At 44.1% G+C, this 15,409-nt stretch overlaps 1 protein-coding gene across 1 annotated transcript in view; it reads left to right on the top strand.

Annotated features, from left to right (window-relative positions):
• The window catches only part of FRAS1 (Fraser extracellular matrix complex subunit 1), a 508,077-nt gene that overhangs the window by 227,742 nt on the left and 264,926 nt on the right, over nt 1-15,409 (top strand). Inside the window, exons 13-14 of the mRNA XM_056111320.1 lie at nt 1,072-1,215; nt 2,813-2,947. Of these exons, the coding sequence (XP_055967295.1) occupies nt 1,072-1,215; nt 2,813-2,947 (279 nt within the window). The remainder of the gene's footprint in view (nt 1-1,071; nt 1,216-2,812; nt 2,948-15,409) is intronic.

The following is a 15,409-nucleotide window of genomic DNA, read 5'->3' as shown; positions in this document are numbered from 1 at the left end:
ACAAAAATATGTAAAGGCAACTAGATGCGTTAGGTATATTTCATTATTGAAGGTAGAAGAAGAGTTGCAGAAAGTTTGTTATGGCTGTCGATTTCTTTTTATAAAGGTGAGCTATTAAACAGATGTTCCTTTTGGAGTACTTAAGTGGGTTTTTGAAGTTTAAAGACTCATTAATTTTTTCCAAAAGAAAATTTTATCTACTTGTTCTGCAACTCTGCTTTCAAATCACCTGGGGTTGAATTAGTTCCAGTTAATAATTGTTGGCAAGCACTGGAGTGCTCTGACTGAGCAGTAATTTGCCCATAAGCTAGTGTCTCTTGGAGAAGTGGCGTTTTCTTTCATTCATATTTCATAATTAATTGTTTTCATCTGTAAGTTACAATTTCTCACATTGCCAGTTCTCTTGTAGCACTCAAGTTATTTGGGCTAATCATAGTGTTTCCGTACAGAAAAGCAGGTTTCGGGTTGCATGTCACTACCTCCATCAAAATAGCCCCCTAGACTCTCCAAAACAAATATTTAGCGTAGAATAATGTTCTGCATTTTCAAAATCAGGTCCTTGACCACTTAAAAATTCGAAAGAAGCCCTTTGCTGACTATTATGACTAAGTTCAGTGATAATTCCAATTACGTGGGAATGGAAATGAGACATTTCGAAGAAAAGAAAACTGGCAATAATTTTCTAAAGAAAGTAATGTTATTTACAATAGTAGGTGTGATGTCCTGACTTTTTCTATGCATCAGAACTTAGGAATGCCAAAACTCTAACTTACTCGTTATGTTTCTGTAGTTCTCTGGGGAACCAACTATTCTTGTTCTAGTAGACTGAAGCTTTAGTCAGGATCTTCAGTAATGTTTTTAATTTTGGTGCTTTTGAGAACAATTTTTCAGATAAAGAGGAATTCCTTGAAGTCTTTCTTTTTTGGTATTTTGGGGGGCCTTTTCCTATCTAAATTGCAGTTTTCCATTCTCATAGTCTACTTAGCTCCTTATAATCTAGTGATTCTTTTTCTTAAGCTTGTCAAAGAAGCCTGGTCTTGACTGAGTTCTCTCCTTTGTGTGCGATTCCAGTTCGTTGTCACCCAGACTGCCTGACCTGCTCCCAGTCTCCAGACCACTGTGACCTCTGCCAGGACCCCACAAAGCTGCTGCTCAGTGGACGCTGTGTGCACAGCTGTGGCCTGGGATTTTACCAGGCTGGTGCTCTCTGTCTAGGTACGGCTTTAGGCAGACCGGCCAGAGGTGGGCTGGCGGTCACTGTTGCCAAGGAAGGGGTCATGCATGCATGAAGTGAGGAAGCACAGACATCCTCTGTAGGTGACTTGGCTCGGACCTGCAGGCCCCTTTTCTTCTTGCATTTTTGCAGATATTTCAGTGCTTACTAGAAGAAGACGGTGCAAAGATCAGAGGGTAACTAGGTAGTCCTAGCTGGGTAGGTCATTTTTGAAGACGTTCAAGGGTAGTAATATCACCATAATGCTTGGTGTCATTAATGAAAACGCTGAATTACCCCAAGATAGGATTTGAAAATGATAGGGACCTTCAAGATTACTTAGTAGAATTTTGTAAGTGGGGAAAGGTTGGGCCAGAGAAATCAACTCTTTGAATTGATTGTGGAGCCGATTGCTGTGGGTTACTTATGAGAGGATCCACAAGGGGCTCTTGTGTATTTCAGAGATTTTATACACCTGAAAAGAGAGCCGAACCCAGGAGAATTTGACATGATTGAGGTCAAATTAGTTACTTTTACAGAACTTTAGTGCTCCTGGTGCTGATTATTCATTTAAGCGTGTGTAGGCTCAGGGCTGGAAAGATGTCTCTAAAGGCTAAAGTACAGGCTTTGCCTGCGGGAGGTGTGGGTTCGAGCCAAGACTTCTCATGACCCCCAGGAGCTAAGCTGGTGATAACCTCCAAGTAAGGCTGGACAGTACCCAAAAATAAAAATTTAAAAAATAACTTAAAAAGTGTAAGTTCATACGTACTCGTGCAGAGTGAACCTCCCTGGGACTCACTCTCTTTATCTGTCGAGTTGAGTAGTCCCGCCCCCAGAGTCTTGTGAGGACTAAGAGCATCAACAAATGCAAAGTGTGTGTGACTCTAGCAGTGCCCCAAGAAAGATGATTGCTTGTGCTGCTTTTGCATTTACTTGCTGATCTCTGATTCTTCTTAAGCCATTCTTTATGAACATAAAGAATGGGTATGAATATAAATGAATATAAATATTATTTATATCTTTATCACAAGGAATCTTCTTGTAAAAATGGTAGAATGAGAAATCTCTGGGGGAAGATGGGAGGAGAGGGATGGAGCATGAACTCCGGAGCCCTGTGGCCTAATTTCCAATGCCACCTTCCAATGACTGTGGGCAGGTTGCTCATCAAGCTTCTGGGGGGCTTGTTTCTCATCTGCAAAATGAGGATTCAAAATGACATCAAAGGGCTCCCACAAACTGTCTTCCATAGAGGCAGGGGGAGGGTTGGGGTGGGGGTGGGGGATACTGGGGACATTGGTGGTGGAAAACGTACACTGCTGGAGGGATGGCTGTATCAATGTATGGCTGAAACTCAAACATGAAAGCTTTGTAACTGCATCTCACAGGAATTCGGTTAAAAGAAAAAAGAAAAAAAAAGGGGCTCCCTCAGTGATGCAGTGCAATCCTATAGGTAAAGCATGTCATATGGGATCTGTCGTGATCTACGTAGTTATTTTTCCGACTCTGTGAGCCTCGAGCCTCAGATTTGGCCTACCTCGCTAGGACTCAGCGCTGGGGTGATGTCTCTGTGCTCATCAAAGCTTTCCTTCTTCTCTCCAGCCTGCCAGCCTCAGTGCTCCACATGCAGCAACGCGCACGAGTGCTCCTCCTGCCAGCCCCCGCTGCTAATGCAGCACGGGCACTGTGTCCCTTCGTGCGGACCCGGCTTCTACCGGGATCATCACGCCTGTGCAGGTAAGTGCGAGCTGCGGTATTAGACCAGTGTCTTGACTTAAGCCTCAGCCCTCGAAGATAAAAAGAACCACGAGTGTTTATCACTTAGCACCTTCTAGTTACCTGTTAGTCAGGAACACGCGCCAGGTGGCACACACGTGCTGCTGGCAGTGCCAAATGGCTGGGCGGTGTAAGCAAACCGCTAACATTTCAACTGGGTGAAACCAACCTGTGTTTTCCTAACTCCTTTCTCCTGTTCCTGCTAGCTCTCTGCTAGCTCTCCTGTGGCAGATTTGCCTTAAAAGGAAAGAATTCACCTAGATTTTGGTCTTTCCTTCATACTGTCTCCACCAGTGCCACATACTCACTTGCACGTTTCTTATTTTCTTCCTTTCTCTTTCCGGGCCATTTTCTTCTCTTATAACCCCCGTTTTAATTGGTGATGTTAATGCTGTTTGAGGGCATTTTGAAATGGGCCATGTTTCATTTGATTACTGGTTTACATAGCTGGCTCTTTCTACATTCCAGCCACATACCCATACACAAATGCCTCTAGTCGAAAGTGGCTGGGAAAATTTGCTCATGCTTCCTCTAGGGAATAAAACCAATTTGCTTTAGTTCAGCCTGGTTGCATTTTTATGCATAAAATAAGAAGAAAGAAAGGAACAAGAGAACGAGAAGAGGGGAGAGGGGGATCTGGAAAATTAAAGCTTAACTTGAGATACAACTCCATGGTCTACCTCAATGCTGAGACCACCTAAGCAATCTTTCCAAATAACACTTCTTGTTATGGGGATTTTTCATGGTACCAGTGCTCAGCTGCCTGGTGGTGACTTCGCCATTGACCTTGGAAGGCAGCCAGCCAGCCAACCCAGGCGTTTTCAGTCCACGCTGAACTTTTCAAAGAGAAGCCTGCCATTTGAGGGCGACAACAGGTTTTGGGGGATTGATTCTTCTTGGCAGAGTCATTAATTTATGTTATGACTGGTGTAATTCACTACTTTATTGACTCATCAGAGCCAAAGGAAAGTGAACACTGGGCTGAGAAAACTAATGACCAGAAATTACCTGTTCAATATTCATATCCTCAAAGATGAATATAGGAAAGAGTGGAAAATATGGGGCGAAGCTGAGTGACTCGTAAGGCTCTGCAACAGGGTTAGGGGCAGTTAAAGCAGAGTGTGCAGAGAAGAGTGTTGTTGTTGGCATTTGTGGGCCACACACTAGCGTGCTCAGGGGCCACTTCTGGCGGTGCTCAGGGGGCCATATGCAGTCCCAGGAATCAAACCAGGGTCAGTCGCATGCCAGGCAAGTGCCTTGCCTACGGTACCCTCTTCGCTCTTCTTGGCCATTGGATTAAGCTTCTTGTTTGGTTCTTATAAGCTTGTCTGCTTAGATCCAAAAATTGCTTCCCCGGAGCCCTTATTTTCCCTTTGCCTTGAGCTTTGTGGTACACAGCTTCCTTTGTGTGCCTAGAGATATGGACGTAGCTGTTTACTGTTCATTCCAGAATTTTGTTGTTGTTGTTGTTGTTGTTGTTGTTGTTGTTTTTGTTTGTTTGGTGGCCACACCTGGCGATAATTAGAGCTTACTTATGGCTCTGTGATCAGGGATCACTCCTGGTGAGGCTCGGGATCGTATGGGGTGCTAAGGATCGAACCTGGGACAGCCACGTGTGCAAGGCAAGCACCTCACTCATGATACTATTGCTCCAGCCTGGAATCCAGTCATGTTTGATCAGAGTGAATAGTATCATCATGCTAGATCACCTTGTTCACCCATGTCAATTTCTGCTTTGTTCCCACTGCCCTTTGCAACTCTTGCTTTCCTAACTTTACCAGAGTCTCAGCATTATGCATTTTCACAGCACTCTAAAGAAAGGACAGGCTGTCCAGAAGTGCCGCTTCCCCATGCCATGGAAGGTTCGGGAGTGGCCATCCTCTTCATGCCCAACATTCAGGCCATGTAAACTTCTAGAGGTTTCCTATGCTATCGGCTGGGATCCAGTTCCACACTGTGTTGTTCCACTCTCCATCACTCTTCTTGGCCCATGGATTAGGCTCCTCCTTTGGTTCCTTGATCCGGTTGTGACTCGTTGCTAGGGATTACCTAATAGCTCAGCTCACAGTCACCCCAGCCCGGTGGTCATGTTCCATATTCTCTTTTGTGGGGTGCAGCTGGGGCTACCTCTGATAATGCTTGGGCTTGACTCATTGCTCAGGCAGGGTTACATGCAGTGGTGCTTGGGGAACGTGCAGTGCCCGGGATCTAATCTCAGGCTCCTGCATGCAAAGCATGTGCTCAGCCCATTGGGCTCCTTTATTGCCCCCTGATTGCTTATTCTTTTTTTAAAATTTTTATTAGTGAGACATCATGAGGTACAGTTGTAGACTTACAAATTTTTGTGCTTGGGTTTCAATTATACAGTGATCAAATACCCAATCCTCCACCAGTGCCCATTTCTCACCACCACGGGTCCCAGCATCCCTCCCATCCCTGGTGCCCCCATCCCATCCTGCCTCTGTGGCAGGGCATTCCCTTTTGTTCTCTCTCTCTCTTATTGGGTGTTGTGGTTTGCAAAAGAGGCAATGGGTGACAATCATGTTTGGTCTATAGTCTACTTTCAGCATGCTTCTCCCATCCTGGGAGGATCCTCCCAACACCTTTATTTGGTGTTCCTTTCTCTATCTGAGCTCCCTTTCCCCTAGCATGTGTGGTTGGCCTCCAAGCCATGGAATAAAATTCCTGGTACTATTCTTTAACTGCGCATTCATCACCTTACGGGTGAAGCTGGGGTAGTAATACTTCCCACATAGCACTGATGAGGATGCCTGCCACCTAGTAAGCCCTCATTTAGGAAATGTGGGTTTTTCTTTTTTATTCCTCACTGTTCCCTTGATCCCACTCCTCTCATCTCTCTACTTAGTTCAGGGTCCTAAAGACATAAAGACACATCATTTTTGCCTATAGTGAGCTTGCAGTTAAGGCATGGATAGTGAATCTTACTGTGATTTAGAAATACAAGCACCTGTGTAGTTTATTCTGCATTTGATTGCTGAGTGCTCTTACATTTTATTTTTTTTTTTTTGGATCTTAAAGTATCAAGCAGTTGCCTGTCCGAATGTCCTGGGTTTGTAAAAGGTGGGAGGGTTTTAAGTTTCAGCTCTGCTACTTAAGACTGTCTGGTTTTGAGCAGGTCATTTAACTGCTTTGGATCTTTATTCTCATGCTATTTACTTTACACCGTTATTTTGAAGGTTAGAAGAGATGTTTGAAAATGTAATTATATTACACGTGTGCAGAGTGTGTGGATAATGGTGGGCTGTATTTGGCTGGCATTATCAAACCTATTATGTATATTTTTTTCATGAATCGGATACTAGGTCAAATAGTTCGCATTAAGTTCAGGAGTTGAGTGCTCTTAGTATCTGATTTAAAAATAAAATCTACTTCTGTGTATTGTGGCAAAGTAAATACGGAAAACAGATCGCTGTATTTAATCACAGCAAGTTAATGTCTTTTAACTCTCTCCATAAGCTCAGATTAAATAATGAAAATCTGTCATTGTTTGTTTCTTAGTCAATATGGTGGTATGTTTGGAGGAAAATCTTCTGGTAGGAAACTTGGAAGACTGTACATCTGGGCTGCTGATCTCGTTGAGATTTAAGCTCTGTGCTTTAATCAGAGGGACTTCTGTGTGACTTATTTGGTGGGATTATGTTTGAGGAGAGCGGCTCAACCATTTATGGAAATGAAGGACTGACCCCTGGAGCTCGGTCCACGCAGCGAAGACTTAATGGGTCTTGGCAGAATGTTCCAGCATGTGGCTTAGACAGGGCAGGCCTCTTGGCAAGGCGTTTATGCAACTGCTGTTCTGAAATCCTCATGGAAACAGAAGCCTGCCTTGTTCCGTTGAGATAGTCATTGTCAAGCCTGAGGACTCCCTGGCTTGTCCAACTCTCCCCCAACTGGCAGTGCCCCCCCACCCCAATATCATTACCAGGCCTCCTGTTTAGTTTGGGGGCCCAGTACATGCCTGGCACGCTGTTTTCATGACTTTTTTCTGTTTCCTAAATCCTGTGTATTTTTCAAGCCTTCCCTAGCATTTCGCTGCAAGTATGTCCTCATCCCCCATCCTGAATGGCTTTTAAAGAGGATTTGCTGTTTTGTTGTTACTGTTTTTTGCTTGTTTGTTTGTTTTTGAGCCACACCTGGTGGTACTCAGGGGTTGCCTGGGGCTTTGCACTGAGGACTCATTCCTGGCAGTGCTTGGGGGACCCTATGGGATGCCTGGGATTGAACCAGGTCAGCTTCATGCAAGGCAAAGGCCCTACCTACTGTACAAGCTCTCTGGGCCTTGGGGACTTACTGTCTTAAGTGGAATTTCCATCTCCTGATTCTCTTGCAAGATAAATATTTGTTGGACTTTTCTCTTACACTAGACCTGGCAGGAATACCATGAATATGGCAGAGAGTTAAGAAATTTACTTGCTTGGGCTGGAGAGAGAGTATAGAGAACAGCGGGTAGGCATTTGCCATGCATTTGGCCAAGCTGGGTTCAGTCCCTGGCACTACAGATGACCCTGTAGCCCTGCCAGGACTAAGGCCCGAGTACAGGCGGGTGTGGCCCAAGATCAGAAAAGAAAAGAAACTGGTGGAGGGAAGGTGATAGAAGTGGTGGGATTCATATTACCATATTGAATGCCTGTAACAAATAATCATGAACGTCTTTGTAAATCATGCTTTCTAAATAAAATGGGGGGATTTTTTATATTTAGGACACAATGAATTAACCATAATAGAAAGTTTGCTTTCTATTTTCATAATAGAAGTTTGCTGAAAAAAAAGAAAAGAAACTTACATTCTTAAGGGGTGGTGTTGGTAAATCAGAAAGCAAATAAGGTGATTGCAGATATTGTTGTATAAGTCTATTGCTGTCAGTGCTGTGATGGCAGTTTGAAAAGGTGGATTCAGGGCTGGAGTGATAGTACAGCGGGAGGGCGTTTGCCTTGCATGCAGCTGACCCGGGTTCAATTCCCAGCATCCCATATGGTTCCCTGAGCACCACCAGGAGTAATTCCCGAGTGCAGAGCCAGGAATAACCCCTGAGCATTGCTGGGTGTGACCCAAAAAGCCAAATAATAATAATAATCATAAGAAGCAATTGTTGAAGTAGTCCCAGGTCTCATACTTCTGAATTCCCCACAATATTAAACACATAGAAGTTCCCAGAATAATTTTTGATTAAAAAGGTATGATAAGCCATTTTGAGGGAGCGACAGAACAGGATTGTCTTGGCTTTACAGGTGACCAACCTCCAATTTTGCTTCTATCATTTTTCCTGGCTAGGTGTGTAAAGAATTTCTATTTTCTATTTTTCTGGTGTCTCTTGGTCTTCTCGTTTCCCTCCACTTTAAGATAGTTTGGGAGCATTTTCAGTACTAGAAGGACAACTAAAAACATGTCATTGAAAGCTGAGAAGGCAGCTCACTGTTAAAGTAGATTCTCCACTTGTCTGGGGTCCTTGGTTCAGAACTGTCCCCCCAAAAGAAGGAGGAAAATGGAAACAGCCCCTCCAGAACCCTTGTCATTGCTCATCACTACTGCCCAGGGAGCACTTGAAGCCATTCCAAAGGGAGACTAACAGGATTGTCTTCCACGATTGTAGTTTCTGAAGTCGACTAGCCACTGAAGCAGATCTCTGCCCTCTTTGACATTCAGATAAAGTATAGATGGAAAGAAGATGGCAAATGCAGCTGGTGTGGTGGACGCTTCCACAGCAGACTGTTTGGCATTTGTCTCTGCTGCTTATAGACCCTGCTGGGTATGCCAAAAGACAAATGACAGAACACAGTGTCACATGCCAGCAGAGAAAGTCCACTCCCAATGCAAGAGGATGTGTCTTGCAGACAAATCTGAACCCCAGACTGTTTCAGCCATGAATTATAAACTAGTGTCAAGTCCACTGGCTTTCTGCCCACTTCCTAAGGTCCCCAGTTCTCTTGGGTAGTCTGTAAGCCATGCATTCTTTTTTCCCTCAGCTCCCCCCCACCGCCCCATCTCTGTCCCTGTCCACAGTCCCTTCATTTTTCTGCTCTCCACGAAGCCTAAAGCATCTCCACATTATTGATCTTACGGATGCCACGGTCTGAGCTAACAAAGCTTCTCTTGCCAGGAAGTCTGAACTCTCCCCACCAAAACCTTGGTTTTGTTTGGTGCTTCTGTAGACAAATAGACCCAAGGGGCTCAGGGAGAAATTCATAAGCATTTAATTAATAGAGAGTGACGAAGATCTCCGGGAGTCCTGGAAGCTGTAGGTTGCCAGTGATTGCCATACTGAGTGGAATCTGGGAGCTTCATCCAAGCATGAGGTTAGGACTAGGCGTCCCCATCCTGGAAACTTGGAGCAGATTTAGACTGTGGGTTTAGGAGTCTAGATGGAGCAGCCGGTGACAGAAAGGACAGCTTGCAGAACGTTCCTCTGACGGCCTGCTAATGACAAGCTGGCCAGCTTGCACATCATTCTCCAGATAGACCTGCCAGAGCTCCCGGAAGGTGACTGCGGACTCTTCTCAGGCCAGGCTCCTTGTCTGTAGGAGGCAATGCTGGAAACTCAAAGACGTTATCCAAGTTAGTAAATCATTCAGCTGTGTCACAAGTGTGGTTAATAGATTAACTGGCTATTTACTCATCAAGTTCCTTAGGGAAAAGAACCACTGTTTTTAATTTTTTTTTCTATTTAGTAATGCGTGTTTCAAGTACCCAAAGAAACTCATGTTTGTTCCAAAAAATAATTAGATAAAGAAAATAAAAAAAAATCAGGTAAAATTCCCAGTGCAGACTCTGTCAGGCCAGCAGTGTTAATACTCTGGTGTCTCTTTTTCTCTTCTAGGCTGTGCGGATATTGTGCATACACGCACAATGTTTTAATTCTTCAGAATTAAAGGAGTATTATGTGTTGCTTTATCACCTGCTTCCCCATGTTATTTATTATCTTCTACAGTGGCTTCTTAAAATCTCTGTCTCGTTTCCCATCTGTGGCTGTGCAAGAATGGAGCTAGCCTGTCCTTTCTAGTGCGATGGGTCCAAATTTTCCACTATCCTAAATAACCATGCTATAAACATTTTTAATAGAAAACGGGTTGAATATGTTTGACTGGAGCGATAGCACAGCGGGTAGGGCGTTCGCCTTACAAGCGGCCAACATGGCCGACCCGAGTTCGATTCTTCCACCCCTCTCGGAGAGCCCGGCAAGCTACCGAGAGTATTGGATATGCCAGACACAGTAACAACAAAGTCTCCAATGGAGACGTTACTGGGCCCGCTCGAGCAAATCGACGATCAACGGGAGGGCCTTTACCTTTTACCTTAGGCTAAAGTCTTGAGCTTGTGATGGCTTGGTGCTGGCTCTGTACATTTTGAATCTTTGATGCACATTAGCATATTTCTCTTCTTAAGAAGTAAAAATTGGGGCTGGAGCAATAGCACAGCGGGTAGGGCGTTTGCCTTGCACGCGGCCGACCCGGGTTTGATTCCCAGCATCCCATATGGTCCCCTGAGCACTGCCAGGGGTAATTCCTGAGTGCAGAGCCAGGAGTAACCCCTGCGCATTGCCGGGTGTGACCCAAAAAGCAATAAATAAATAAACAAATAAATAAATAAATAAAAAGTCAAAATTGGGGCCAGAGTGGTAGTACAGCAGGGAGGGCATTTGCCTTGCATGCAGCCAACCTGGGTTCAATCCCTGACATCCCATATGATCCCCTGGGCGTAGCCAGGAGTAGTTAGTTTCTGAGTGCAGAGTCAGGAGTAACCTCTGAACATTGCTGGGTATGACCCAAAAAGACAAAAATAAAAAACTAAAATTTACCAAAAAAAAGTCAAAATTTATACTCCTCAGAAAATAATTAAGTTCTTGCTTCTGAACACTTATCTATATTAGGTATTATCATTCTTAAATTTGTCAATTTGACTGATGTAAAAATGTATCAAATTTCGGATTTATTCAGTGAGACTTGGGTTAATCATATTTATCAGTTCTAAGTCCATTTCCATCAGTGGCCTGGGCCAAGGATTCCCTCACTCATCTCCCTCTTTGTTCCTTTTGTCTCTGTCACTTATTTTCACTTCCCTTTCTCCCTAGCTCCTGCCATTTAAGTAACTGTTCTAATTCAATCTTTATACAGGTTTTTGTGTGTGCGTTCTTCTTGTTTTGCATGCATGTATTTTGCATGCATGTGTATTGCATGCATGCATATATGTCACTAGATATTTCATTCCTTTCCTTTAAATTTTGCAGACACAGTTTTAGGTTCACAGCACAGCAAATTAAAGGGAGAGTTTAGAGATTCCATATTCCTCTGGCTCCACACACGCATAAAATATCCTTCCCTATGAACCTCTCTCTCTTTCCCCCTTGATACTTCGGTTCTAAGAGTTTTACCATTTCTCGGCTTCTTTTTCCCCCCACTAATATGCATGCAACCTTCCATGTTTGTCTAATCCATGGCATCTAGATGCCGCTCTCCTGTTTAGCCTTTGATTTTAATATTTTTGTTTATTATTTTGTGCCAGGCTGGAGTGATAGCACAGTGGGTAAGGCGTTTGCGGCCGATCCGGGTTCCATTCCTCCACCCCTCTTGGAGAGCTCAGCAAGCTACCGAGAGAATCCCGCCTGCACAGCAAAGCCTGGCAAGCTCCTTGTGGTGTATTCAATATGCCAAAAGCAGTAACAACAAGTCTCACAATGGAGACGTTACTGGTGCCTGCTTGAGCAAATCTATGAACAGTGGGAGGACAGTGCTACAGTGCAGTGCTATTTTGTGCCACACTTGGCAGTGCTCTGGGCTTGATTTGGGTTTCAAGTGGAAGATACTTAGGGAACCATCCAAACATGCTTCCAGGCATTGGACGGGGCTCAGCCCCATGGAAGTCAAGTGCCACCCACCTTCTTGCTTCTTTGGTAGCTCATAGGCTGAAGGGTTTTTTTCCCTCACAAGTTTGTATTTTTCCAAACACCCTCAAGTCTATTCAGTTTTACTCAGGTGAAGGTTTCTGTGTAAGTATGTCTGGTATTTGCAGTTTTGGGAAAAATTGCCTTGGCCTCATGTGGGCTGTGATGGGGTGGGAATGAGGGCGAATAATCTCCCCAATGCTTTTCAGTCTTTTAAGTCATGGATCAGTGGTTTCTGCCTAATATCTGGGCTCTCCAGGAGCATCACCAAACTGTTTTCAGTTCTTATTCATAGCACTTTTGTTATTTTATAGAGGGAGTAAGGAGCACAAAGCCAGGAGTAAGGAAAGAGGCACAGGAAAGCTTGGAGTCTCCTGATGCAACTGCTGGAATAATCCCCAAGGGGTTCATGGTGGTCTTTCACTCCACTTCTAAGTGAACCTACTTTTCCCATCATAATTTCTGTCCTTTCTTTTATGTGTCATGTCGGACTTACAATTCCCCCCATTATGATTACATAGCTTTAGACAGAAATCGAAACATGATTTGCTAGATCACCCAGCTTATACCACTCCTGGGATCACTTACAACTTTCTCTGCTTTCTCTAAATTTGTCATCTTACCATATCCCTGTGAATTAGGCTCCACAGAGAGTATTGCTGCAACTATATCGATTTCGGAATCAAGAAACAATGAAGTAGAATTTAAGGTAGAGACTTTATACATCCAACAAGAACTTTTATTTGGGGGAGGGGCGGTGGGAGGGATAGCCACAGTCCTAAGGACTTCGGGCTTACTCCTGCCTCTGCACTCAGGGATCACTCCTGGCAAGCTCAGGGGACCATATGCTGTGCCAGGAACCTAACCTGGGTCAGCCACATGCAAGGCAAGTGCCTTCCTTGCTGTACTATCTCTCCAACCCCTGAACTAGAACTTACTGGGAATTTACCCAGTCTTCTGAGAATATTGGGAAACTTGGAAGTGTTTCCCACACACTTTTGAGGGAAAAATGAGACCAGGGGCCTGAGGATACAGCACAGTGGCTGGGGTGCTTGCCCTTGGACTAGCCGGGTTTGATTCCTGGCAACACATACAGTCCCGTGATCCCTGCTAGGAGTTATCCCTGAGCACAAAGCCAGGAGTAATTCCTGAGCACTGCAGGGTGTGCTTACCCCCAAACAAAAACTAACATAAAGAACAAGAGTTATAGTTCTAACCACAAAAAATGCTAAGAAACTGAAGGAAGGATATGACCCGTGTGCTTCTACTTGGAGTTTGGCTGTTTCTACTTAGTTATAAATTAAAACTTTGAAGGTTTGGAGTCTGAACTGCAGACTCACTGAGGAATCTAGAAGGACCCAATGATTAAATATGCTAATATCCTGCTAAAGACAGGAAATCCGGGGCTGGAGCAATAGCACAGTGGGTAGGGCATTTGCCTTGCACGTGGCCAACCGGAGTTCGATTCCCAGCATCCCATATGGTCCCCTGACCACCACCAGGGGTAATTCCTGAGCACAAAGCCAGGAGTAACCCCTGTGCATTGCCGGGTGTGACCCAAGAAGCAAAAAAATATAAATAAATAAATAAATAAAGACAGGAAATCCTATTCAAGAAGGCCATGGAAAACAAGAGGAACCAGCCCTCCTCTCGTTTTGAGGGGGCAATTTACACTGAAGGCTGAGCCCACTGCCTTTCTCTGGGCATTTGGGTCCTCTCTCCAAGATCTGGGGGGTTTCCTAGAGAATAAGTTGTCTGTATCGAGTGCTTTTAATATTTCCCTGGAAAAGGGCAATGTTTTATTTTTAGAGAAACACGTTAAAAATTTTTTAAGCAATCTTTTTTGAAATTGTCAAGTACAAAATGAAGTGTCTTTTTTTTTTTTTAGAGGAGGTTTTCAGAGGAGGTTTCAATGCTGAGTTCCAGAAGAAAAGTAACTCATTCCTTTTCATCCTGCAATGAATTGCTAGCAAGCCAACGCATGTCTTGCTATGTCAGAAGCTTTTGCAACTAACTTATCTACCGCATGTGAGATTAGGTGATGACTTTCCCTTATTCGCCTTCCTTTTAAATTTACTGCCACAATTTTCACAAGATAGAATTCCAACCCTGGGTGAGGTGGGATGTATCACTAGGAAGAATTATGGTGAAAAGCCAGAGTGATTTTTTATTTTTCATAATAACCCAGATGTGATAATAGGCACATGTAAAATAAGCCTGCAGGAAGAGATTATTTGCAGTAGCATATGTTCATTCAGTATTAGAAATTAGAAATCAATTGTAAAACACAGTGGGAGTATGTCATTATCAGATGACAGCTTAAAAAAAAAAAAGAGACAATTTAGTGCCATTTAATAGTCATGAGCATAGTCCCAATATAAAGTCAAATTTCCCTTTGCTTTCCTTCCGGGGCATGGAATGTTTTCCTATGATGGGGGAAAAAAAGCCCAACCTCAGATCCTGTGCTCTTGATTGGTACTGCAAAACCTTTCCTCATTGTCAACAGTTTAGATAAGCTTTACAGCCTCAGCCTTATCTCCTGTTTGTTTCACCACCCCCAGTGGTGCTCAGGGGCTAGCCTGGCTCAGTGCCCAGGGCTGATTCCAGGTATGCTCAGTTCATGAGCGCATGGCTGAACCAAGTCCTGGCCTCTTGCATACGAGCATGTGTTCCAGTCCTTCGAGCCCTTTCTCTGGCCAGCGTATCTATCTTAACTTGTTACGTCTTTAGGCAATGGCCTCATGGTTAGTAGGTCATTTTAAATTCTTCATAACTGAGAATAAAACTCTGCTGTGCTTTGAATTCACATATGATTAAGGACCAGACATCAATCTGGGCGTTAGTCAGTCTGATGGTTAGATGATTAGAACACGGTCTGTAGTTGGAAATGATCACTCTGGACAAGAACTGAGTGCTGGGGGTAGGTAGAGGGATATGCATGAGAACCTCACAGTGCCTGTATGGCAAACCATAATCCCCAAAAGGGGAGGGGGAGAGAGAGAGAGAGAGAGAGAGAAAGAGAGAAGATAGAAGATAAGTGCCTGCCATCGAGGCAGGCTGGGCAGGGGGGAAGGTGAGGAGTGTGGCAGGAGGGAAACTGGGGACATTGGTGCTGGGGACATTGGCGGTGGGAAATGTAACTAGTTAAGGCATGGGTATTGGATCATGCTATGACTGAAACCCAATTATGAACAATTTTGTGACTTTGTCTCATGGTGACTTAATAAAAAATTAATTAATTAATGTTAAAAACCATGTTCCATATTAGGGGTGGATATTAACTTCCACTGAAGAGGGTGATTTGCAAATGCTGATGAAGGATGGTCCGATACATAATGCAAGGAGAGGCACTTCCGGGAACTGAGAGAGAAGAATAGCTAACTTTGGACAAGTTCCATAGTTATGTAGAAGCTGCGTCAGCTTCAGAGGCCTGTGACGTGTCCTTAAACAGGGTTACAAGAGCTGGAGAAAGAGCCAACGGTGCTGCCAATGGTCCTGAAGCCAAGGACAGCCCCTGCCTTGTCTAGAGC

Source organism: Sorex fumeus, unplaced genomic scaffold (genome assembly GCF_029834395.1).
Source record: "Sorex fumeus unplaced genomic scaffold, SorFum_2.1 ptg000013l, whole genome shotgun sequence".
Taxonomy (NCBI): Eukaryota; Metazoa; Chordata; class Mammalia; order Eulipotyphla; family Soricidae; genus Sorex; species Sorex fumeus.
The sequence above is the reverse complement of the archived record's forward strand: the minus strand, read 5'-3'. Positions and strand labels throughout refer to the sequence as shown.